Source organism: Alligator mississippiensis, chromosome 5 (genome assembly GCF_030867095.1).
Source record: "Alligator mississippiensis isolate rAllMis1 chromosome 5, rAllMis1, whole genome shotgun sequence".
Taxonomy (NCBI): Eukaryota; Metazoa; Chordata; order Crocodylia; family Alligatoridae; genus Alligator; species Alligator mississippiensis.
Genome location: NC_081828.1, coordinates 15,432,235 through 15,457,960, shown reverse-complemented (window position 1 = coordinate 15,457,960; position 25,726 = coordinate 15,432,235). Strand labels below are relative to the sequence as shown.

The window sequence follows — 25,726 nt, the reverse complement described above, 5'->3', positions numbered from 1 at the left end:
TAAATTATCTCCACTGCATGGACAAGCCCTGGAAGACTGATTCTTCCTTCAGGCTCAGAAATAAAGTGACATAGTTTTAAACCACGTGCACGCATAGAGTCACGTCACAAGATAGACCAGTCAGAAGTGGAGAGTACTCAAAGCCTTTATTTTTAAAAGACAAGTAATAGAATTCTGCCCTGTTTGAAGAGAAAAACAGCTGGTGAACGTGCAGAGACAGGGCTGTCTTTCTACACTGAAATACCAGAGACAGCCTTATCCAGTATAGGATCACCAATCATACCTAGGAGAGAGAAGTACAAAACCCATGGAAGGACTAACAGTTTTATCGTTAGTGTAATAGGGGAAAAAAAGTTGTTTTTTATTCTGTTGTTCAAAATATGAAGAACTCTGGGGAAGACGGTTCATCATGTAATTTGAGGAAGTAAAGTGGTTTGCATTAAAATGAGTATGGAAAAACATGCGTAAGCTTTAAAGAGAAGTGAAAGATGGTAGATATAGCTTCCTAATAGTTAGTAGCCAGACTAGTTGAGAAGCTAGTTATTTGCATTTGTAGGTTTTTCAGTCATGTCTAAAAGCCATATCCTGGGCAAATGTTCAATTCTGCTTTAATTTTGCCAGTAAGTTTTTTGTTTTTTTTTTGTCCCTTATTGTGTTAGTAAGTGGTGTTTGAGAGTCTAGGCAGCAAAATTTCATATTGCGTCCCTACCTTTGCTGAATGTGAGGAAGGGGATCAGCTGTGCAGTTTATAATCTTGAAGCTTGTAACTTGGCCATTACTTCCCAGGTTCCCAGCATTTGCTAAGGACCTCCCTTTAACTGAGGGAAGGAAAGCTATGTAAAAAAACAAAACAAAACACTCTTCCCTTTCCCCTGCAACACCAAATATGCTGAGAGCTGCTTTTATCTTGTCCTCACATTACCAAATAAATCCTTTCTATATAGAATCCCTTTGGGGATGCAGGGACAGGATAAAAGCAGCTATAGAAAGGATTGATTTTGGGGTGATAATGGAAATAGAGGTAAATATGGGTGATATAAATATTATATGAAATAAATAAGAAAGCAGCAGCACTCTGCAAGCAAATAGTTTTTTTCTCTGCTTTGGTTCCTCAGGGATTTTTTTTTCCAGCTTCTTGGATACATTCTATATCTTTATGTATACACGTGCTACCACAGTAATTAGCCAGTGGCGAACAGGATCAAAACATGTGATGGGGGTGGAAAAAAAAGCATATTTTAAGCAGAGCCATCCATATGACCATATCAAAATGGAATATTTGTCTAAGAATTCCAGACTAACTCAGCGTGATGTCTGTATCAGATGCTTAGACAGTTTTTGATCTATCATTCTAATTATTGGGAATGTAATAGTTATTCACTTTAGGCATTTATAGATATGCTCGGGGAGAGGGCTTTAATTAGTGCAGTTCTGAAAGCCTCACTAATTTAGAGTGCCTGGAGTGTCACATGTATCAGTGTCCCCGCACTGAAAAATAGTGGTGGGACACTTTGAACTGAAACCCATTAGATGATCTTTAGTTCGAAACGTCCCACCGCCATTTTTCAATGTGGGGACGCTGATACACGTGACAGGAGTCTGCCCTAAATCACTGTAATTAATAGAGTCTGCTCCAATGCGCTGTAATCTTTTTTTTAATTAATATATTAATTAATATAGTTTCAGATTCAGTTTCAGATCATATTGATTGAGCAGGGAGAACTCAATCACTCTAAACACCGTGTGTGGTGCTACAACCGGAGAGCATCCTCCATCCCAGGCTCTCACCCTGGGGCTTCAGATACTCCCAGATCCATTGGCAGGCATCCTACGTGCAGTCGGAGCAGCCTCGCTGCACGAGTTTAGGAGCCCTTTGTTTTACAATGCCATATGAGGCTTTTGCCAGGCAGTTTTCTTCTGATTTCCAGTTGGTTTTGGAGCATTGCAGACTCTCTTCAGTTGACTGATGCCACATTCCTTTACAGTTGTTCTTCTAACCAGGGGCTCAGATATCAGGGCTCCTTTGACTCTGATACCCCTGAACACTTCAGTTTGTGACAGTCAGACCTTTTTAGGACTCCTGTCACTTTTCTGTGGTGGGAGAAGCATTCTTGTTTGGGAAGAGAGTCTTCCAAGAAGCTCATGCAGTGCCTTATAGCAGAAGTCTTTTTCAGGATTACCTTCAGAGCTCTCAGATTACTTTTAAAAGTAATAAACTTTGGGGGAGAAAAGAAGAGTGGTCCTGGAAGTAGGTAGAGGGAAGTGTTGCTGTTGTTGTGTAAGGCATTCGTGAAACTCCATCGAAATAACAGGGAGATGGTTACCAAGAGCAAAACAGCTTGGCTTATGTAGCTTAGTAAAATGAAAGCTGAGGGAGGCGGTGCAGGGATAATACGGCTCCTGATACGTAGAGAGCAAACCACGGGGTAGGGGCTAGGGAAAAGAAAGAGATTTAAGGTAAATGACATCAAATGAGTAGGAACTGGTCATAAATAAGATTTTAGGCTGGAAATTGGGTGGTGGGAGGATTTGAAACAGCCTTTCAATCAGGGTTATGAAATTTAACTGAATCCTTGATGAGATTAGGAACGCAGTTGTGGAGTAGAGTTGCCTGCAGCAGAGCCTAGTCCACTGCTCTGGATCCAGGAGGTCTCTTTCTGTCTTACATATGGCATGTTTCAGTCCCTTTCCCCCATTCCCTCTTACTCAATGTGTATTTTTCAGTAAGGTATGGGGCACTTGCAGAATCCCTAAAGGAGTTACCAATTACAAACTTACAGCACTTATTACTACCCTAGTCAAAGTGGTCATAGCTGTTGCTTGTGTCCAAGTTTCTTCAACATCCTTCTACAGGCCTATGTCACATGACCATTAGGTTCATTGTGGTGGTAGCAGAAGGGAATAGCTGTAGTCTGAAACAAATACAAAGAAATCACTGTGATCCTAGAGAGGGTTGTTGCAGATGACCAGTCCCACCTGCATTAAAGCCATTTGTTTAGAAGAAAAGTTAAACTTGAGTGAAATAAATAGAAATTATTTCATAAAAATGCTTCCTACTTCTCCAGCTCAGGCTTATACTGTGCTAAATTACTTCGCTATGGCCAGGTCCACATTGATAGTTACAGCCAGCAGAGATGCAAGTCTTTAGTGTGGGTAGCCAACACCACAGTTGAAGCATAGCTTGTCTCTGCTTGAATTAAGAGCATGTCACCATTTATCCAGGGCTCAGGTATTTATCAAGTGCACTCTTTCTGCACTTTTACCGTTGCAAAAATTCTTGGCCACCCCATTGACTCTTGGATAATGTCAACCCTCTGAGACAGAAAGAAAACCAAGACCTGCTTCAAAATATAGTGTCTAGAACGGGATGCTTGTCAACATGTCATGTTTTAAGAAACTATCATGCAGCTACAGAGGTAGCATTTAGTAATATGGCTAGACATCAACTGTGGTTTCACAGTGGAGAACAGATTTTCTCCCTTAGCTAAATATTCCATCTGGAAACAATATTAAGAGCTCTAAGACTGGGGAAAATGTTACCCTTCCCAGTCCCCCACCCTGGGTTGCATTCCACATCCTAAGATAACTGCAGTCTCAATCTTTTATATTAGTCATGTAATGAAGGGTTCTCTTCTATGTACACGGATTATATAACATGCACCAAGTAAGGGATCAGGGTAAAGCCAGGATCATCTGCAACCTAAGGCAAGTTTTATATCTCTCATCAGGCACAGATGCACAGTGTTTTCCATGCCTGAGACCCTTTAAAATACATTCCATGCTTTTCTGTTAATACTAACAGCCTAGTAGATTGGGGGAGGGCAGGATTTAGAAGAGGAAAAGAGGAGTTCTTAAGAACAAGACTAAGCTGCCTGTGTATCCCTGAAATAAATTGGGCAGTTTTGTTTTCAGCAGCTCCCCTCTGGAACTGAAAGCCTCCTTCCTGGAGGTAAAGTCTAATGAAATCAAATGATATTTGTAGCCACAGTGCATATAAATTAAGTCCTTTACAGTCCAGTTCTTTTATAGACAAAATAGTGCTTCCTCTAGCTAATCTTACCCCTGTGCAGTGGGCTAAGGAAACATCTGCTCTCCACAATGGGCCTGGGTGTTCTGGCTAGTTCCTTTTTATAGTTTATTTCTCTCTCCTTGACATCAGTTGCTTCCACCTGTTGCCAGTCCTGCTCCCATCCACCACTGTTGGCTTCCTTGGCAATCCCTACAGCAGGAGTAGATTTTGTTTTCAAGTTCTTGCTCAGAAGAGTTTTAATCTTCTCTCTACCAGAGTCCCATCACTCCATGTTAATGTTCATGCTACCTACGAGTTAAGTGAGTTATTTCAATTGGCCATGACCACATCAGTTTATTTCACAGCAAATTACTCTGTTGAAAATGTTGGAAAGTACTGGGGATACCTGGCAAGGCTGAGTCTGCTGATGTTCTAAGTCTGCTGCCTCTCGCATGGACCCACGTTGTCTCTTTGTTTCCCTCAGTTGCCTCTTACAATCTGTAACCTCTTTAAGGGGACTGTCGTTTTTTCCTGTGTTTGTATGGTGTCTGGCCATTACTAGATTGAGATTCGCTTGAATGAGATCTGCAGTTGTTAGGGGCAAGTAGTGTTGGACCCTATGTCGAGACAGAATTCACTCTTGTAGGAAGAATGAGATTGATGACTTAAATCATTATTTGTGGTCTTGTTTGTTCTTTGAAGAAATAAAGGAAAATGAATTTATCCATTAATATTAAACACAGGGCTAAGGAATAAAAACTAATCTGGCTTCTTTCTAATACTTTAGAACCTGTTTTATATTCTTTGGGCACGTCCCCATGATCGGAAGCGTGCGTTTGCTTTGTGTTGCTGCTGCTTGTCCCTAGGGAATGCCTGTGCCACACGCACTCTGATGCATGGCACTTTTCCCCAGGTGCGGTAGGGGAGGCTGGGGCCAGCAACACGTGGGATCCTGGAGGCCTCCAGGAGAATGGCTGGCAGCCAGAGCGCGGTTCTGGCTGTCCAGGCTCCGGTTTTGGGCAGCACATGCTTCAGCCACATGTGCCGCCCCGCTTCTCTTAGCTGTGGGATTTTTTGACCCCAGGATCTCCCGGATCTCCCAGGCTCAGCACTTCAAGGTAGCAGTGCAGGGAATCACCTGTATGTGCAGCACACGTAGCGTGTGGTGCCTCAGACAGGTCTGAGCTTGTCCGGACGGTGTCCCTTAGGTGTATTTGCACCGCTTGCATGAAGAATAAGGGCCAAAATCAAATAGAATTCTCCTGTTTTTTTATATTGTCTGCTGCTTCATTTTATCTTTTCTTTTATATCATCATATACTATGTTCTGTTTTAATTTTGTGTAAATTAGTAGAATGGATAATCTTACTGCATGCTTTTAGTGAAAATTATAATTTATACCAATTATTATTTTATTATATACTAATTTTATTGCTCATTTTATTTTACTGTTTTGGCAAAAGCCATAAATAAACTACTACTGCTATTACATTCCAATTCCAGTAATACTTTTATGCAACGACAGAGTAATTGTGCCTGACATTTAGCCATGGATGTGTTTCTTTTACAAAAGCAAAATGATCCCTGTCATTTCAGAACTGTGGCGGCTGAAGTCAGGAAGCAGATCTCGGGGCAGTATGGCGGGTCTCCCCAGCTTCTCAAAAATCTTAACATTGGTGGCAGCGTTTCTCACCATACAACTGTAAGTCGTTTTTTCCTTTTGCAGTGAAGAACAAAAATGCATGTTATTAACTGCATGTCAGAAATCACACACTGTTACTATTTAAGTAATAAAAGCCTCTCCAATTAATTGGTATTGCAAACAGGTTAAAGACTAATTTTTGATCAATGGTTTGAATCCTCCATGTGGGTCTGCATGATTGAACTCTCCAGAGATATGTTCATGTGGATCCCTTGACGGGAGCATGCCTGTGGTTGGTCCCATGAAGGCCTCAGTGCCACATTGAGCTCCACGTGTAGATGTGGTTCTGCCTACACAGAGCTCAAAGTCTTCAGGCATTTGGGATCTTCCCTTGGTCCTTGAATATAGAATTGTAGCAAAGGTGACAATGCTTTGTTTTTGTTAAAGATGTTCTAAATGTAAGAGTGCAAGAGGCTATTGGAGACGGCTATTACTAAGACATTTCCCTTTACTTGCATTGTTTTTAAACTCTGCTCTTGTGGAATCATTTAAGTGTCTGAACTTGAGAAGAAAATTGTCAAAATTGCCCACACTGAGTGAGATCATATGCAGTCTCCCCTAATATCCTTCCAACATTTCACTAGTTCTTAACTGGCTCTCTGGATGTAAATCCAGTTCACTATATAGAGAGAAAAGATCCAGCAAATGCCCTCAATGGAATTGCATTCTTAGAAACCTTCATGACACTTGCATTATTGATCTGTATTACAACAATTAGTTTAAAATTAATTCATTACTTTATCCTGTCTTTTTCAATTCTGTCTGCTCGCTTCAGGCAGTTGTTAGAAGTGTGTCTTTGATGCATGGAGCCATACACTCCTATTCTATGAGTACTAAATAAAAACTGTTATTTTTGGTTTGGAAAAAGGACCAGCAGTAGATCAGTTTTGACTGGACTGTGATTTAGCATTTCTTAGTATGTAGCACATTTAACCCTTCCTAGCTTTCTTACCCTGAACCTAATTTGACCTCATGATTTATGCTTGCATCATGGAAGGCACATATGACTCCTAGCTTGGAGCAGTGACTTGGCTGCATGCTGGAAATTCTTTTTAAAGCAGATCCTGTTATACAGTGTTGTTCAAAACTCATCATTTGGTCTTGGTGTCTGCAGTCATTACCATAGCTTCATATGCATGGGAGATGCTATAGCACCCAAATCGCTGGCAGATGTTCAGAGCTAAAATGAGATTTGCCTTATGACTTGTACACATCATCTAAGTCAGCAAATACAGAAAGACCAGAGGGCTGACTTTACCAGCTCTGCACTAATCCTAAAGAACTGCTCAATTTCCTGAGTCAAGTTCCTGCCTCTGATTTTGCAGACAGCTACATCTTATAAAGTCCTTTCATGAACTTACCTAGCTTTATCTCCAAACCAATTCTGTTTCTTGCTCCTTCTGAAAGACAGTTCAAGAGTAAGATCGCTTCCATGTTCATGACTCAGCTGCCACTCAGCTGTCCGGACTTTGCTAGCATCATGTTCTTGTTGTCATCCTTCCTATGTTTGCATGCCATCTGATTTTATTTAAGACTTTTTCATCATGGCAGCAGCAAAAACACTCAGGGCTCTGAAATGACGCTGAGAACCGCGTGAATGGACATCAGGGCTCTGTAACAACAATGGAGTTTAGTTCTCAATGCAGAAGCAGGGCCGGTTTTTTGATGTAGGGCACCTTTTCTCTTCATCTTGCCAATAGTAAGGAATTACAGTGTACTTTTATTCTGTACCATCCTAAGCCAATGTGGCAGTGGATACTGAGTTACTGGTAATGTAAAGCAGAGCCTCAAGAGTCACAGCAGATGACACACTGACTGAAAGTGTCCTCCCAGCCATTCATATCAAACTGCTTTTCATGAAGACTGATGCAATGAATCATTAGTTTGTCGTGCTAAATGTTGTATTGCACTTAGATGCAACTCAGAAGATCAACTTGAACTGATAGTTTGTGGACATGTTGGCAAAAGCATGTTTGAGCAAGTAATGAGTTTTTTAATCTGTTTGTAACGTGACAAGAATTGGTAATAAGAAATTCAGGGCTCAGTTGCACTCTTTGGGTACACACAAGTGACTCTTAGTGAAGTCAATAGGAGCTATACCTAAATTAGGGATATAAATATTTTTTTTAAACTTACCTGTTTAGCCTCCTCTAACTAGAGTGGTTAAACGGTTAACTGATAGCACATACCTAGTTTAGTGCCTTCCAAGAGGAACAGCCTTGACGCAGCCCTGGTCCCAGCCCCTTGTGTCTTCACTGTGTGCCTGGCTTTGTGCAGCCCCAGACTGCTGGCGGGGAGCTGCGGGTCGGGGTTGGCAGGCTCAGCTGAGCCACTGGGGGATGCTGCCCAGTTCTGGAGCTGCAGCTTCCCTTTGTCCCCAGGGGCTGGGGCTGGGCTCGAGGCTCGGGCTGTGGATGGAGCTGGGGCTGCAGACCTCTCTTGTGCCTGGATCCCGCCACCACAGGGAGAGAGGGAGGGAAGTGCTGGGCCCTGCCACAGGGATCATCTGGGGCCTTCCCACCACAGCAGTGAAACTCCTGGCCCCATGGCGGGTTTGCCTGGTGCCCCTATAGTGGCGGGGCCTGGGTAGGACGATGTCCTCCTGCCATGCTTGTGCTGCTGTGATCTGGAACTGGAAGGCTCCTCTGTGCTGCCCGGCCAGGCCCTCCCCAGCTCGCCTTGGGGGAAGGGGAGGTCTGGTCTCAGCGGGACAGTCTCTGCTGGGAGCACTGCATGCTTCCGCCTCCTGCCTGTGGTGCTGCGGCAGCGTAGGACCTAGCGCAGCCCTGAGGTGGGACCGTGTGTGGCTGGTTCAGTCTGAGGATGCATCATGGTAGCTGGAGCAGTATAAATATAATTGTTGTTTAACCATTTAACTGTTTACATCCCTAACGTAAATCTAGATGGTAGAATTCAGGCCTAACTTAGTTCAAAATGTATGACCATATGAACAACTTACCATAGGGATAAAATGGGACGGGGCTTTGCAGTACATCAGCTGCTCCATGATAACTGCCTGTAGGCACACTCTTATCCTGTGTTAAGTAGAAACTAAATTTTAGTGATATAGTCTTTTTTCACTGAGGTTTATTCAGGTTAAGTTTCCATTTACCATTGGGTAAGAGAGTGCACGTGGGCAGTTACTGCACATTGTTTGATTGCAGTAAAGGCCCACTCCTTTTCACCTTCCCGTCAGTTGTTCCTGTGTTCATATCCTAAGACAAGAGCCGGCAGTGTTCATGGAATAATTCAATTCTTTAGAGATGGTACATCAGTGAGGTGCCATTAAAAATAAGCTTTTGTTCTGAGAAAAGTTCATGTGTATATTGTATATTCTGGAGGATAAAGTGGAAGGCCCTTATCCTGCAAAGCCTTTTTATGCAGGCAGAAAGATCTGCACACACAAACTAGCATGTAAGCTAAGGCTTTATGTTGTGCATTTTATGGTAGAATTCATACAGTGTCTAGATACATTTGATAGTGAAGTTGCCTGAGTGAATTATTTGACCAAATTATTTACCATAAAGCACCACACTGGTTGTGGAAAAAGGTGAAAAATTAAAGGAGTGGATTCATTTCTTTTTTGTTTCACCTAGGCATGAAAAAGTCAGTGTCCCTTACTGTCTTTTCATATTGAAAATGTTACTTTAAACAACTGCTGTAGCCAGATGATGGTATTTAATGTTACAGGGAGTTTTAAGAAGAGGACTGATGAGACCCTTCACTATCCTTGCCTATGCCGGTGTGTTTTTTAAATATTTCCACTGAAACTTATCTGCCGGTGAAATCTGTGGCAGAAATAACGTTTTTCACTAATTGTGATTTTTAGGGGTAGTTTCTAAAAAAAACTTTAACTGATATTAGAGTCCCACTGTGCTGGGTGCACTGAAAAAAAAAATACTGAGAACTTTTGTCTGCCAAAGATAAAAAAAATAGGTTTGTAAACTGAGGCACAGAGAAGTGAAGTGACTTGCTCAAGGTCACTTAGCAGACTGCTGGCCAGGAATAGAGTTTTGGACTTGATCTTTCCAGTTCAGTTTATCATTCCGTAGGCTGCCCTGCCTCTTCCTGGTGACTGACCTATGTCAGTGCTCACGCTGACCACCCTATAGCCACAGATGAATGTAGCGTCTCCTGTCTAAGGCTCAGTTTTTCACATCTGTAGATGGCTACTATCTGAATGAGGTCATGCCATTGACTTTTTGTTGGCAATTGCCTCTTTAGCAACAGCTGCTGGTAATTATCATGAATGTCTCATGATATGCTGGCCATTGTAGATACTTCCTGTTAAACAATTTGTTTTTGTGAATGAATTGGTAAAAAGGAAGTCACTTAGCACCTCACAGAGCCTGGGCCTTGGTTTCTTACTGGCTGAAGCACAGCACCATGATTTTGAATTTACTAGCATTGAGTGCCTTTGAATTTGAGACAAAGTGCAGAAAATTGCCAAAGGAATTAAAAAAAATCTTTTCTCTGTAGTTCGGAGAGATCTTTATGCCTCAGGAACAGAAAGGATGTTTCTATTTTTGAAACTCTTAGAGCTAAGGAGAGGGCACTGAATTAAACTGACAGTACAGGATCCTCTGACTCAGTGCCTTCCTCCTCCCCATCTCTGTTTCAATGCAGCTGTTTCTATCGGTGCTTTGGGCGTAAATCTGAATAGTCCTCTAGTTCTGCACATGTGCTTAACCTTATACTCTGAATATCCCCATTCACTTCAGTGGTGCTACTTGCAGTACATGTGTCTCTGGGTTAATGGCAGGGTTGCCAATCCAAGAACATTTTTTTTTTACTGACAATCTGCAAACTTTTTACTGACAACCACACTTTTTTTTTGTTGACACATTTTATACAGTGTAAATGTAACCCTTTTGCCAAGCCCTGGCTTACAGTAACAAGGGCCAGCTTTAGAGTTATGGGTTTAACACTGATTTACATATGGCTTGAGGCCCTGCCCAGAAACTTGGGAAAATAACTTTTTTCTCCTTCTTCTCCTGCCTAATGCCTCGTACTGCATGAGGCTATACAGCCCTGACTATCTTTGAGGCAAGCAGCTGTTACAAGCAGGCAATAGCTGATGGGATGTAGTAGCAACACATGATTGAGGGGAGGGGAGGGAATGGATGGGAGCTATGGGGCTCCCATGGGCCACAAAGTCCCAACAGAGCTCCATGCTGTGCTCTCAGTCAGGCACAAAGTGACACTGCTTTCTTTGTCTTCCTATTGACACTTGCATCCAGACTTGTTCTGATGACAGATCTTCAGACAAGCTCATGGGTTCTTAGTTTTTTATGGTCAGTTCAATTTGTTATGGACTTTATGGGCAAGCATTTTGAGTGTGTTAAATTTAGGAATGCTTGATAGCGCTGGTTGATGGCCTTAGCTTTGAGCACCCAGTGACATATATCCCAGCCATCAATTTATTCGTTAGAAAAGAAAGTTGGTTAGGTCTCAAAGAGTTGGATTTAAACTATGGGAATTGTTTTTGGTTGGGAATTTTTGGAATTCATAGGGCGTTTTTACACTATAGAGCTCTGCTGCTACAATGTGGACAGAATCCCCTAGTGTAGTGTAGATCAGGCCTTAATAATGCCTGTTAGAGTTCCTGGAGTATATTTACATCCCATCGCTTGGGAGGTGTATAGCCAGTATTTTGGACAGGTAAGGAGTTTCTCTCTTCCACCTCCTGAAATGAGGAGCTCTATTGGGAATAATTCCTGAAGGGAGTTATGCTGCCTATGAAGTGCTGAGCTCTTTTAACTCCGATTTGCTTAGTGGCATTCATCCACTTGGGCTAGGAACAGAAGTTACATGTTAACAGGTTTAAGTGATCCCAGACTGGTTTAAACCTATAACAGAACAGAAGTTCACTGCACATAAATTGTTTTCAAAATGGCCGAAACTGGTTTAAGATGAACCTAATTGGATGTAGTATCAGACTGAACTGATTTAAGTTAAATTGGTTTATGAATCTTCTGTTCCACACCCCTTCCTGATATAAGTAAACTCACAGTCCCCCAGCATCACGGAATGCTATTCAGCCCTGGGCTGTGTTGTCTGCTCCAGTGAGCAGGACTGGCCCTTCCCCCAGCTATCACAGGGTTGAGACATTAAAGCCTCTGCTCCCTGCCAGCACCTGTCAGCCTGGCAGGAGAGGGGAGCAAGGGAATGGACTCCCAGACCCCTATAGGCCCCATATGTACAAGGAAAGGACTTTTGGTGTGGCTATAGCTTACCCCATAGCCACTCCTCCCAGCATCACCATCGCTCGCCCCACCCCTGCCCGCTCTGAATACAGCCCCAGCCCAGCCCCCCACTGGTAACAGGCACACAAATCTGGGGGGGAGCATGCCCCCATGCCTCCCCAGGGGTGCGTGCCCCCCCTGTACCCACTGGACAAACTGCCCATGGGGCCACATTCACCAACCTGGCTGGGCAGCACCTGCCCCTGTCCCACTACCTGCCTCACCGTGGGGACCTCGATCTGTCCCCGCCATACTCCTTCCCTTCCCCACCCACCCCCATTCCTCCCACAGACTTACTGGCAGAATGCTGCTCTCCAAGGTGCGAAGCTGCATTCCTGTAAATCAGCTATTGGATCGGTATTGTCCGATTATGGCTGGTTAATAATTGGCCATTGGTATAAGCCAAGAAAATCTTTATCTTTGCACCCCTACTTTTCACCCTAGCAGTTGGGGCTTTTTACCCCTGGAAGCAGCCAGGTGAGCGGGGTTGGCATCAACTCATCCTCGCCCCCTCCTCAGCCTCCAGCCTGTGAGGAGTGGGCAGAGCATGGGGAATGCACTGGCCGGGCCTTGGTTCCCCCCAGCTGGAGTCTGCCTAGCGCAGGGGGAAAGTCACCATTGGGAGCTTTTTGCTTCCCCTCAGTCTGGTGAGCTGGGTTGCCTGTGAGGGAGGTAGGGAGGGGGACACGCAGGCTGGGACACAGTTGGGACACACAGGCCCCACTGGTATCCAAAAGCTGGGATGTGCCAGGCACAGAGGGAGGAAAGACCCCACTGGAGGCCTTTTGCTTCCCTGCAGCCTAGCTCACTGGGCTGGCATCAGCTCCCCAGCCTCCCATCTCTGAGAGGGGAGGCAGGGTATGGGGGGAATGCACTGGCCTGTGTCTGGCCCCACCAGCCGGGGTCTGTGTGATATGGGGTGGTGAAAGCCCCCACTGGGGGCTTTTCATAATCCCACAGCCCTGCGAGCCAGGAGGGGTCAAGTCAGCCCCATCCTGGGGAAGGGGTAGGGCTGAGATGGTCCCAGCCTGACTCACCAGGCTCTGGTGTTGTGAAAAGCCCCCTATAGGGGCTTTCACTGCCACATGCTGGACAGACCCCATCTGCGGAGGGGACCAGTGCCTGACTGGGCTGGTGCATTCACTCCCTCCACCTCTCAAGCTGGTCCAAGTGCAGGCTGTGGGGCATTGAAAAGCCCCCAGTGGGGGCTTTCTCCAAGCCTCCCCCCAGTGCTGAGCAGGCCCTGGCTGTGCGGGGCTGATCCTGGGTCAGTCTGGTGTGTTCCTCCCCTCTCAGAAGCAGATGGCTGGGGAAGAGGCATTGCTGAGCCGATGCCAGCCCAGTGAGCTGGGCTGCAGGGGAGCAAAAAGCACCCAGTGCAGGCTCCTTTCTCCCTTGTCACCCACCCCCTCCCGGGGCAGACCCCAGTTGGGAGAGCCAGTGCCTGGCTGGGCTGGTATGTTTGCTCCCCTACCCCCCACCTCTCTCAGTGCATGCTTCTGCCTGTATTGGCCACCCAAACACCGAATGTCAGTTCAAGCTATGCAGCTTAGATTAACCTGGGAAGATCAAATTGATTCTGCCTTGGGCTTTTGAACCTCTGTACTCTGGTTGGGAGCGGGTAGTGGGATTGGACCCCATGAAAATCAGAAGTGCTCAGTTCCTCTTAGGAATTACACTTGCCTCCACCTCCTCACCTGGAGCCAGTAGAGCTTCCTCCACCTCCACACCTGAGGTGGTGGAAGCAGCTCCCTCCCACCAGCCCAACTCCGCCTCCTCCCCTGGAACAACCACAACCGCCTCCCTGCCTGAGGTGGCAGTGGCAGCGGCAAAGGCTCCCTTCCCCCCCAACCCGCCTCAGCGTCCTTCCCCCGGAGCAGCAGGGTTTCCAACCGCCTCCCTGCCTGAGGTGGTGGAGCCTGCGCAGCCAGTTGCTGCTGGCCCTCTTGGTGGCGCATGCACAGTTTCCCGAAAGTGTTATGGACAGACAGACGGACGAAGCCCTTTATTATATTAGATTGTTTACTTTTTCCTGTTGGAGCAACTCCTTATGGGGTGGTGGAACACTTTTAACACTTTTATTACTGAACCTCTCTGCCATTTTTGCTGTCCGCTAAGATTAACGGTATGTTAGAAACCTACCAGACAACTTTGCCAGTACATCAGAAATGTTTTTGTCTGGATACAGGTGAAACATTAGGTAGGGCTTTGCAAAATTTAGACAAGTGTTTCGTTTTGAATCTGTTTTGATGCATTTCAAGGTTGAAACAGTGAAATCAAAATGAAACAAAAAGCATCAAAACAGCTTTGAAACGAAACGAGGGCACTCAAAACATTTCGAAAGTTTTGAAATGTTTCGAGTTTCAAAGCAGCCCGGTGGTGAGAGGCAGGGAAGAGCCAGGCCTGTGCTCTGAGTGGCTCTGCAGCCCCATCTGGCTCAGCCCGGTGGGGAGTGCAGCCCTGGCTCTGCCCGCCTCCCGCCGCTGGGCTGCGCTTCGATTGGCTCTGCCAGCCCCATGGAGTTCAGCTCAGTGACAGGAAGCGGGTTGAGTCCCACGGGGCTGTGAGTCGCCTCCTGCCACTGGGCTCAGCGTCCAGTGGCTTGCAGCCCCGTGGAACTCAGCATGGTGGTGGGAAGTGGAACGCAGCCCTGGCGCTATGCTCTGCCTCCTGCCACTGGGCTCAGCTCCCAGTGGCTTGCACTCCTGTGGAACTCAGTCGGGTGGCAGGAAGCGGAGCACAGCGCCAGGGTTGCACTCTGCCTCCCACCACCAGGCTCAGCTCCATGGAGCCGCACTGGGTGTGGGCTGCGCCCAGTGCTGATTCCGGGAGGTAGCACCAGCCTCCTGTCGTCTGGCAGGCAGATTGGGGGCCCGCCCACACCCCCGGGACGGCTGCGGGGGCTGTGCTGGACTTCTCCCTGGGGTGCGGGCCCCTGATCTGTCTACCAGATCACAGGCGGCTGCTTCTGCTCCCTGGCTCCTGCTTGTCAACACCTTGAGGTGCAGTTTCCCAGAAACCTCTGCACCCGTATCCTTGAAACTTGGCAGGCTTCATGGCCTCAAAAGGGGCTACCATCCCTGGAAGTTTTGTCTGAATCAGGCGAGAAATGACACAGTTATAGGCAGTTTCATGCTTCTGTATTATAGCCTATGAGCGAAACATCAAAACAGCGAAACAGTTTCAATGAAACGGAACAGTGCTTTCGAAATGAATCTCAAAATGAAACACTTCCATTGAACAGAAATTGAAGCAGAGCGGTGCTGTTTCGCAGTTACAGAGTCAAGTGTAGTTGCTGTTCAGATGACTGAAAGACTTGTTCTTTTTCTGGGTCCTGCTCGGCTGGCTTTGATTTGGTATTTCAGAGTCTGCAGTTATTCTTCTTTGGTTTAGTAAGAATAGATGTTGATTTGAGACCCCAGGCCAAGTATTTATTGCTGTTTCTTTCCTTTGACGTGTTTGCCCTTCTCTTACAGAGGACAAACGATGTCCTCAAAGGTTAGAAAATAATAAGTAGATATATAAAGAGTTCTCTTCCTCTCTGAATGCTTGCTTTCTTTTTAGCAACTGCTCTGAAAGCTTCTGCTGTTTAATGTTATTTACATCCCTTAAAATGAAATTAGGTAAGGAGTTATAAAATCACCAATTTGTGATCACCAGCATTCAATCTAAAGTGTGTTAAATGTACATTTCTGTTTACATTACAATCACAGACCTGAGTTAATATCTTAGTTGTGACAACACTTGTAAAGACAAAAGATTCATGGTTAAATGTTACTTGATCCCAAATTTGACTTCAAGTACCTTTCTAAAATTATTATGATTTAATTAGGGTAGGAAAGAAGTATTCTGGACTATAAATCTATTTTTTTAATTTTTTTAAAGTATTCTTTTGTAGGACCTGCACAAATTCAGTGTTATGTCTCCTTAGAGTCTTTTTGGAGAAGAGCCTCTATTCCTCACCTGAGTCTAGACTGATATCCCTAGTTTGTTGGTGCAGATTGCAGGATTAGATTTTATGGAATATTACTAGGCACAAGACTTGAGAATGTCAAGGTTAAAAATTACAAAGCACAAGACTGAGAGTAAAGAGGCCTGGATCCTAGTTTTGGCTGTGACATTGATCTGTTTGAGCTTTTCGTGTCTCTCTTCCCTCAACCCCCTCAGTAAAATAATTTCAGATCTTTGGGCCTGATCTATGCCAATTGGAATATATCCATGGACTTAATAGGTGTTCTGGATGGAAAGCTAATGTGATCTCACTATTGCACTGCATAGTTGTACCAAAGAATCTGTGTTAATTATGGCCTCCCTCATTCAGAACAAGAGGAAAAATATATGCTAGTGAATGGAAAGTACTGCTATATAAACCCCCCTGTGAAGCATAAAAGGACATTTTAAGTATTGAGAGCCAAGTATTTTTCCCCTAAAATTATTAAAAATATAGTCTAGAGAAACGAGAAATGAAAGGGGAAGAGTCTTAATTGCTGCTGTTTGTGTGAGTTCAGGATGTGACCCTCACTATTTTTCACATAGAGTTGCATTTATGCTTTTCGGAACACCATGATTAAAGAAAAGCAAAATAATCACCGTCATTAATTATAACTATTATTAAAGAACATAAAGCACAGGAAAACTACATAAACAAATAATATCTACAGTCTTTTGTGTATCTTTCCCTTTGGAAAGCATTCAACAGAGATTATGCTTCAGGATTAAATCTACTTTGTGGTGTTTTTCTCCAAGTACACTAAAAACAAACTATTTTATCACTATAATTAGTAGTGAGTCCTATTTTAGTATACTGCAGATAACTGAAACAGATTAGATGGGCAAAGGAATTTCTTCTAAGGGTTGGTGAATTTTGTTTGATTTAGCCTAAGCAGTTTATAAATGGGCAGGGGTAACTAACCATAACTAAAGCTTATAATGTCAAGGAATTTTTAAATTCAAATAATAGAATTTAGTGCAAATTAAAGCTCATTATTTCTCTCTGTTTATTGAGTTTAGTTGGTTACCCTTTCCAGGAGTGTGTAGTCTAAACAATCTGGTGTTTAATAGGAAAAGCCATTAGTACCCCAGATTTCAATAGCATTTCAATGTCCTAATAACATCATTACAAGAAAAAAATTAACCCTTATCCTTTGGCAGTGATTTTGCTAACTCCTCATCAGTGGTGCTGATGTCTTAATGCTGTCGTCTTGTTCCAGAAACAGGGCTGGAAAGTTGCTGCTGCTTAATGCTGAATTGTGCCTCCTTTCTTCTGTCTTGCTTCCATTTGCTTGTAATGATGAGATGGAGATGTGGCTAAGCTCAGTACTGAGAGTATAAGAGTACTTAAGGGGTAGAGTACGGCTACCCAGCGGGAGCCGCAGATGCCTCTGCAGCTGCTTCTTTCATAGCAGCATGACAGGGGAGGGCCCAGCTGGGGGGAGCCATGTACCACTAGTGCTTCCCTGCATGGCTGGTGGCAAAGGGTCATATGCCAACCATGCAGCCCACACAGTGGAGGGTAAGAGATCTCAGAGGCCCATTCCCACAGTGGATGGTTGACATGGTGTACAGCGCATGGCCCCCAGTCTCAAAAGTTGGATGGCCCAGGGTTAGAACATAAAGGCATAAGAATAAGTGTGAGAAATGTATTGGTTTTAAGGAATTTATATTCCCTTCCCATCATCTCATTGATGGAAGACCTCTTTCAGAGTCTTGGATGGATTCTATGGGCGTGTCCAGATGAGCGTGCATGTGCCTGTTGCCCTGCCTCAAACCCCTTTGAGTCAGGGCGACAGGCACGTGCGGGAACAAAAAAATGTTCCCCGCACTACAGGTTTGCAGCGCAGGGAGAAAATTAGACCCCTGGATATTCAGGGGTCTAAAAAAACTGCTCTGCAATAGAGCGGAGCAAGGCATGGTTCAACACCATGCCTGGAGCCAGTCCTCCAAAAGTGACGCTCTGGTTTTGGCCAGAGCATCTCTTTTGTGTTTGTGCTGCCCCCGGCACTGTCCAAGGTAAGTTGGGGGGGAGGGGGTTTTGGAGAGTGGCGGTGGGGGGATGTCCCTGGGGCTGCGGGGAGAGTGAGGACCTGGCCCAGATCCCTGAGGCTCGCTAGTCTGGCTTTGTACTGGAGCGGTTGCACGGCTCGGGGAGGCGTGTGCCTCCCGGAGCCCTGAGACCTGCTCTGGTGCAAGGCACGTTGGGCTGGACCAGGGAGCACGAGCTGCCTGGGGACTGTGCAGCTCGTGCTGCCTGGCCCAGCCTGGTGTGCGGGGACCATGCGGAGCCGAGCTGTGTCCTGCCGCCCCCAGGCAGCTTCTGTTCCCTGGCCCGGCCCAGCGCGCGGAGATCGCTTGGAGCCAAGCCAGGTCCTGCCAGCCTTGGGGCTGCTTATGCCACCTGGCTGCCAAGTGGCACGAGCAGCCCCAGGGCCAGCAGGACCTGGCTCGGATCCACATGGTCGCCACATGCCAGGCCAGGTCCTGCAGCTATAGGAAGGGCCTGGCTGCGGCAGGACCCAGTGCGGCATGCGGTTCCCGCATGCTGCGACGGCTCCTGGCAGCATGGGCCGGGCCCCAGGGCTGGCTCCTGTCTCTGCCCCCTGTACCTGCGGGGGGGTGAGGACCTGGCCCAGCCCCATGTGGCTCGTTATTCCGGCCTTGCACCGGAGCGGGTCACAGGGCTCTGGGAGGCACAGCTCCTGTGCGTGCCTCCTGGAGCTGTGCGACCCGCTCCAGTGCAGAGCCAGACTAGCAAGCTTCGGGGATCTGGGCCCAGCCCGGCTGGGCTGCAGAGGGGCCCCAGGACCCGGTTGGGCCTGGCATGTGGTCCCTGAATGCTGCACTGGGTCCTGTCATGATGGGCCCAGCCTGGCTGGGCTGCAGAGGGGACCCAGGACCCAGATGGGCCTGGCATATGGTCCCCGTGTGCTGCAACGGGTCCTGCTGCCACAAGACGAGCCCGGCTGGGAGGCAAGAGCAGCCCCAGGGCCGGCAGAACCAGGCTGGGCTTGGTGCATGGCCCCCTTCCTGCTGCTGTTAAAGGTTAGTTATGGGCCTTGGGCAGGGGGGCTGGGGCCCTGTGGGGGTTAGGGGCTCTGGTCCTCCAGGGTGGAGCTGGGACCCTGGGCGGAGGGGCCTCCAGGGTGCCTCAGACCCTGGGCAGGGAGGCTGGGACCCTGTGGGGGATAGGGACTGTGGCCCTCCAGGGGGGAGCTGGGACCCCAGGGGGGAGGGGGGGGCATTCCATATGCTGTGTGGGGGAGGCTGCACCCTGTGGGGGCCAGGGGACCCACCCCTCCTGAGTAGCCCCCATACTATGTCCCCCACACCCACAGCAATTGCCCCACTTCTACCCACAGACCAACCCACATCCCTCCACATCAACCCACTGCCTTCTCCCACACCCCTTCCCACCACCTTCCTGTAATGCCACATCTGCCCATGACACGCCCATCATGTGTGAAGAAAACCAAAAGCACAGATCAACACATATTTTTTTCATGATGACAGAGACACTGGTAGGCTTCCAGATTGCTTTAACGTTGTAAATATACCAGTAAAGCATTACCCAGATTATCACTCTCTCTCTCTCTCTCTCTCTAGATATATGTGTGTGTGTGTGTGTGTGTGTGTGTGTGTGTGTGTGTGTGTGTGTGTGTAGAGTGTTTTTTTGTTTTAAATGTGGAAGAACATGGATTTGAGGGTATTTTAAAAAACGGATGCAGCAGTCCAGCTGGCACAAGGGGTAGTGTCCCCAGTTATTAACTGGCTGGGCCTCAGAAGCTCCAGAGAGCGAGTAGCCCCGAGCTGCTTGCCAGGACAGCTTTTTGTATGGATGGGGCCAGGACAGGGCAGCTTTTTATACTGCTGGGGACAGCACAGGTGCTAGCCCTGGGCTCTAGCTCCCCCTGACTGCAGATCCAGGAGGAGCCAGGCAGGGTTGTTTTGCCCCAAGTGGCACAATTTGCACCACACCAAAGTGCATGTCTGAGCACGTGCTCTGAGGCAAAAAGCCCCAGCTCAAATTTGCACCACTTCTATTTGAGCTGCTGCAAGCACACATGGTTGCATGTGTGGACTCGCCCTATAAGTCATTGTCACCTTTCATTTGCTTGGTGCCTTTGTGGGATAGATTTTGCCTCCTGCATATAAAATTTTCTGTTGCATATATACAAAATATGTAGTCATATAGTGAAGTTCTCAGAAAATCCTTTAAAAGTAGAGTTTTAACCTTTTGTTCAGTTAATTTTCTTTCATTCTCTTAGCTTAGGGATAGAAATTGCACATAAACCGGTGTAAGTGATAGGAAACTGGTTCAAATCTGTGTAATAGCAGAAGTTCGGTGCACAAAAATCACTTCCAAAATGGCTGAAACCGGTTTAAGATAAACCTGGATAAATGTAGTACGAGACTTAACCGATTTAGGTTAAATTGGTTTATTTGAACTTCTGTCCCAGATCCCCTCCAGATTCAAGTTAATTCACAGCCCCCCAGCATCTCAGGATGTTTAAACCCCCCTGCCGCAAATCCCCTCTGGCCGGGTGGGCAGTCTAGCCTTGGCCTAAACTGTCTGCTGCAGCAGAGCAAGGAGGTGTGCACCCTCGGCTTCTGGCCTGAGCCACTGCAGGCATGCGGCTGCATTTTTAGAATCTAAAGTGAGTGTCTGTTTACTTGCTTATTGCTATTGTACACAGTTTAAACTAACCTGTAAAGATTGAATTGATTTAGCCTGGAGCTTGACTGTCTGTACTTAGCCCTGGAGTTTATTAGGGCTAGGGACAAAAGTTGCACATAAACTGGTTTAAGTCACCAGAAACTGGTTTAAACCTGTAACAGAACAGAATTTCAGTGTATACAAACCAGTTTCAAAATGGCTAAACCTGGTTGAATGTAGTATCAGACAACTGATTTGTGTCAAACCAGTTTATGAAACTTCTGTCCCAGAACCCTTCCTGGTTCAAGTTAAATTTGAGTCCCTCAGCATCCTAGCATGCTTTCCAGCCGTGGTCTGGGCTGTGCTGTTTTCTCCAGTAGATAAGGGTTGTGGGGGGGAGGGACTGACCCTTTCCAAGCAAACCCTGGCTTGGGTCTGGGTCTGGGGCAGGGGGGCATTAAACCCCCCTCGCCCTGAATACAGAGCTGCCCTGCCCTGCTAAACTTACTGCTGGCTACAGTTGTGGACTACAGATCCCAGAGGCACCTGGAAGCAGGAAGCGGAAGTGATGAGCCACCCTGAAGAGTCCTTCAGCTGTGATTCTGGACTGCAAATCCCAGAGACCTTGGGGGCAGCAGGAAGAAGTAGAAAACACACAGCCCATACTGGCTTCCTGCCAGAGAGCCATGCTCAAGCACCTCCCAGCTCCTGGCCTGAGTCACTGCAAACATGTGACTGCAAAAAGTAAATGTCTGTTCACTTGTTAGTCAGTTTAATCTCCGCTGTTTAGACTAACCAGCAAAGACTGAATCGATTTAGCCTCGGGCTTTTTGACTGTCTGTACTTAGCCTAGGAGTTGAAATTCTGTTTCAAATCAGTCTAAATACTCCTATTTTCTGTTTTCAGTTCCTAAAAGTACTGTTGTTTTAAATTAATTAGTACTTAAAGAAAGTCTTTAAAACTTAACTGCCACAAAAAAAGTATTGAACTCTTACTAATTGTAAGACTACTGTCATTCTGAGTTTGGTAAGAAGTTGTATTGAATATTCCCAGATACCTAACTAACTTCCCATTTAATATTAATATTTCTATACTCAGATGGATTCCTACGTTAGTGATTAGTTATCATATCAAGTGACCTAATTATACTAGTACATAAAAATTCAAGTGTTTTGCAAACAAGCCTTATCACTTATTAAACATTTAAGGGACAAGAAAACATTTACCCTTTAAGAAGCAGCATGAGTTAAAAGTAGTCAAAATTTTCTGCAAAATGTTTCTTAGTCATATGTGTTCTGAAAACTTAAAGAATTAAGCTCTATTAGAGTGTTTATAAGAGACTGGTTTCAATAATGTTATTTTTAGAATTGCTTTTAATGCATTTGAATAAAAAAACGGAATGGTGTTTTGCACAGGGAATATATACCATTTGCAAAACCCCTCGTTTCATAGTTTCATAGTTGGTAGGGTTGGAAGGGACCTGGCAGATCATCAAGTCCAACCCCCTGCCATGGGCAGGAAAGAATGCTGGGGTGAAACAACCCCGGCAAGGTGTCTGTCTAGCCTGCTTTTGAAGACCCCCAGGGTAGGGGCGAGCATCACTTCCCTTGGAAGTTGGTTCCAGATCCTGGCCGCCCTGACAGTGAAGTAGTGCCTCCTGATGTCTAGCCTGAATCTACTGTCCGTCAACTTATGGCCGTTATTCCTTGTTACTCCCAGTAGGGCTCGGGTGAACAGGGACTATCCCATTGCCTGCTGGTCTCCCTTGGCCAGTTTATAGATAGCCAGTAGATCCCCTCTCAGCCTTCTCTTGTGGAGGCTGAACAGGTTCAGGTCTCATAGACTCTCCTTGTAGGGCCTGCCCTGCTGTCCCCGGATCATGCGAGTGGTCCTCCTCTGGACCCTCTTGATTTTGTCCACGTCCCTCCTGAAGTGCGGCACCCAAAACGACGCAGTACTCCAACTGCGGCCTGACCAATGTCATATGGGGTGGAGGATCACCTCCTTGGACCTGCTCGTGATGCATCTGTGGATGCATGACAAGGTGCGGTTGGCCTTCCTGACTGCATCCCCACATTGGCGGCCCATGTTCTTCTTGGAGTCTATAATGACTCCAAGATCCTTCTCTGCCTCTGTGCTGACAAGAAGGGAGTTCCCCAGCCTGTAGGTATGCTGCTGGTTCTTTCTCCCTAGGTACAGTACCCTGCATTTGTCAGTATTGAATCCCATCTTATTCTCATCCGCCCACCCCTCTAACCTGTCCAGATCCAATTGCAGCCTGTCCCTCCCTTCTAGCACTTTTCCCCACATCTTAGTGTCATCCACAAATTTGAACAAGGTGCTTTTCACCCCCTCATCCAAGTCGCTGATGAAGATGTTGAACAATGCTGGCCCTAGGACAGATCCCTGGGGGACCCCAGTCCCCACATCCCTCCAGGTCAAAAATGACCCAACCACCACCACTCTCTGGGTGTGGCCCTCCAGCCAATTGGTGACCCGTCTGACTGTGTAGGCATCGACACCACAATCTCCTAATTTTTTAATGAGAATGGGGTGAGACACAGTGTCGAAGGCCTTCCTATAGTCCAGAAAGACTATGTCCACCGCGACACCTACATCCAAGGATTTTGTGACCTGGTCATAGAAGGCCACCAGGTTGGTCTGACAGGACCTGCCTCTAATGAACCCATGTTGGTTGCCCCTAAGCATACACTCCCCTGCTTGCCCCTCGCAGATGTGCACCTGGATAATTTTTTCAAAGAGCTTCCCCAGGACCGAGGTAAGACTAATTGGCCTATAATTTCCTGGGTCCTCCTTCCTCCTTTTTTTGAAAATAGGGATCACAATGGCCCTTTTCCAGTTCTCTGGCACCTCGCCAGAGCACCATGAGTGCTCATAAAGCTCTGCCAGGGGTCCCGCAATGAGCTCTGCCAATTCCCTCAGCACCCTGGCATGGAGATCATCTGGACCTGCTGATTTGAACATGTCCAGTCCCACCAGAAGTTCCCCAACTAGGTCCTTACTGACCCTGGGCCTGGCTGCACCTCTCCTGGGACCATTGGGGATCCTGGTGGGGGGGATGACCTGGTCCCTGCTCAGAAAAATGGAAGAAAAGAAATTGTTAAATAGGTTAACTTCATTGTCTGGTGAGACCACCAGATGTCCAAGCGTGTCCTGCAGAGGCCCCACGTTACCCAGAACCTTTTTTTTACCCCCTACGTATTTAAAAAAAGGATTTCTTGTTATCCTTGATCCGGGTCGCTAGTCCCAGTTCCATCTCCGCCTTGGCCTTCCTGACCACCCCGCTACAGCCCCGAGCAGTAGAGGTATAGTCTTCCCTGATGATGGACTTGTTGATTATTTGCTTTTTGACCAAATGGCTCTTAGCATTATGACCTATTATTTGGAGTATATTTACAATTTGCAATTAAAGACTCCCATCAATATCTATGCAAAGCACAAATCATAATAGCACTAATATACAATTTTTAAAACATACTATAAAAGAAAATAGTATAGAATGTTAAAGCAAAGTAGACGTTATAAACCTGTATCTCAGAATCTGTGTAAATGCACTTTGAGGTAATAAATGTGGTTTTATGACTGAGTGTATCATCATCCTTGGCATTTGTCATCCTCTCTGATGCAGGGTGCCTGTTAGTGAATCATAGAAAGCAGGTATTTCCTGAGAATTTGCTTAAGTAATTTGCACATTTCATGTCATTAGATGCATGGCTCAGAATATAAGCATGTGAGTGATCAGATTTTCTAAATATTAGGTATAAGAAAATAATGGTAAGTTTCTCTTTAAAAAAAAATCAGTTATGGCAATGACAAGTTTGTAACAAACAGAAATTATAAATGTACTAAGAGCCATTTCTACTCCTGTATTTTGGGTCTGCTCCTACAACCTCCACATAAAATTAAATCTAATCAATTCAGAGTAAATTATTACTGTAAAAATTACTTGTTATCTTATAAATACTTAATCCTGTACCAGAGTAAATGGAAGTACGATTAGGTGCTTTCAGTTAAATTCATGGTTTGGTAATCAGTAAAAGAGTTCATTGCCCCTATTCATCAAATTAACTATTTCAAAACTCAGTTAAGTGTCCTAGATAAACTCTTTTTGTATTTCATTCTTCGGTATTTCTAATGAACAAGCTTTGTCCTTTTACCACATTCATTTCCTAGGGCCTCAATTCAGTATCTGTGATTTCAGCATCCCATTCATATTGTTTTGTTTTGGTATAACACAAACGGGTGGTTAGTATGGCTCAATGGACTGCAGACATGGAGTGTTTGGTTGCATTGGAAACCAAAAGAAAAGCAAAGAGCGCCCATACATCTCTAAGATTTTGCTTGAGCAAGGCAGTGGATGAAAGTAATCACCATTCGTTTAGAATTTGAAGACTGTTCAGACTGTGGTATTATCTTAATATATTATAAATTATATATTATAAATTATATATGAATATATTATAAATTTCAGCTTTAAAGAGATATTGAAGTTGTTTAAGATGAAAGTTTGATAGGGAATATCTTCCTAATTCTAAAGAGCTAACTAAACTCAAAACGAAACACTCACCGGGATCCTTCCTAGGGCTGAGCAGACACTGCTTGAAGAAGTCTGCAAAATCAAGCTTCCCATACCTTTTCTACTGTTAGCCCTTCCAGAGGAGCATTTCTTCTCTTGTGCAGGAGATTGTACACATTTCCCTTCAGTCTGTTTATCTATCATCACTCTTAGAGTGCACAAAATTGTACCTGCTCTTTACAGATAATTAAAAAGGGGGCTGGATCCTTTCCTGAAGAGGCTTTCATCTTACTTTAGATAGGAAAAGGATGGTCTTGATCTGGAATACGAGACACCTGGATTCAGTTCTCAGCACTGCTTCATGCCTCCCTTAGGGCTTGGGGCAAATCAGCTAGCTGCTCAGTATCTCAGAACCACATGTACAAAATGGAGATGATCCTCTCCTTGTCTGTTTTATCTGCTAGATAGTAATAGCTCCTGCCCTGATGCATTTGCAATGTGTTTATACAGTGACTGCTAGAATGAGCTAGTCTCGTGGAACCGAGGTGGGGTAACGAGCCGAAGGGAGGGATGGGAGTGAGAGT

The 25,726-nt window shown here is 45.7% G+C and overlaps 1 protein-coding gene across 5 annotated transcripts in view; it reads left to right on the top strand.

The window, feature by feature from the left end:
- DOCK7 (dedicator of cytokinesis 7) overlaps window positions 1-25,726 on the top strand; it is a 158,738-nt gene that overhangs the window by 8,118 nt on the left and 124,894 nt on the right. For all 5 annotated transcript variants that reach the window (XM_059727904.1, XM_019489130.2, XM_006274711.4 and 2 more), the window contains exon 2: window positions 5,605-5,710. In XM_059727904.1, coding sequence (XP_059583887.1) covers window positions 5,605-5,710 — 106 coding nt within the window. The remainder of the gene's footprint in view (window positions 1-5,604; window positions 5,711-25,726) is intronic.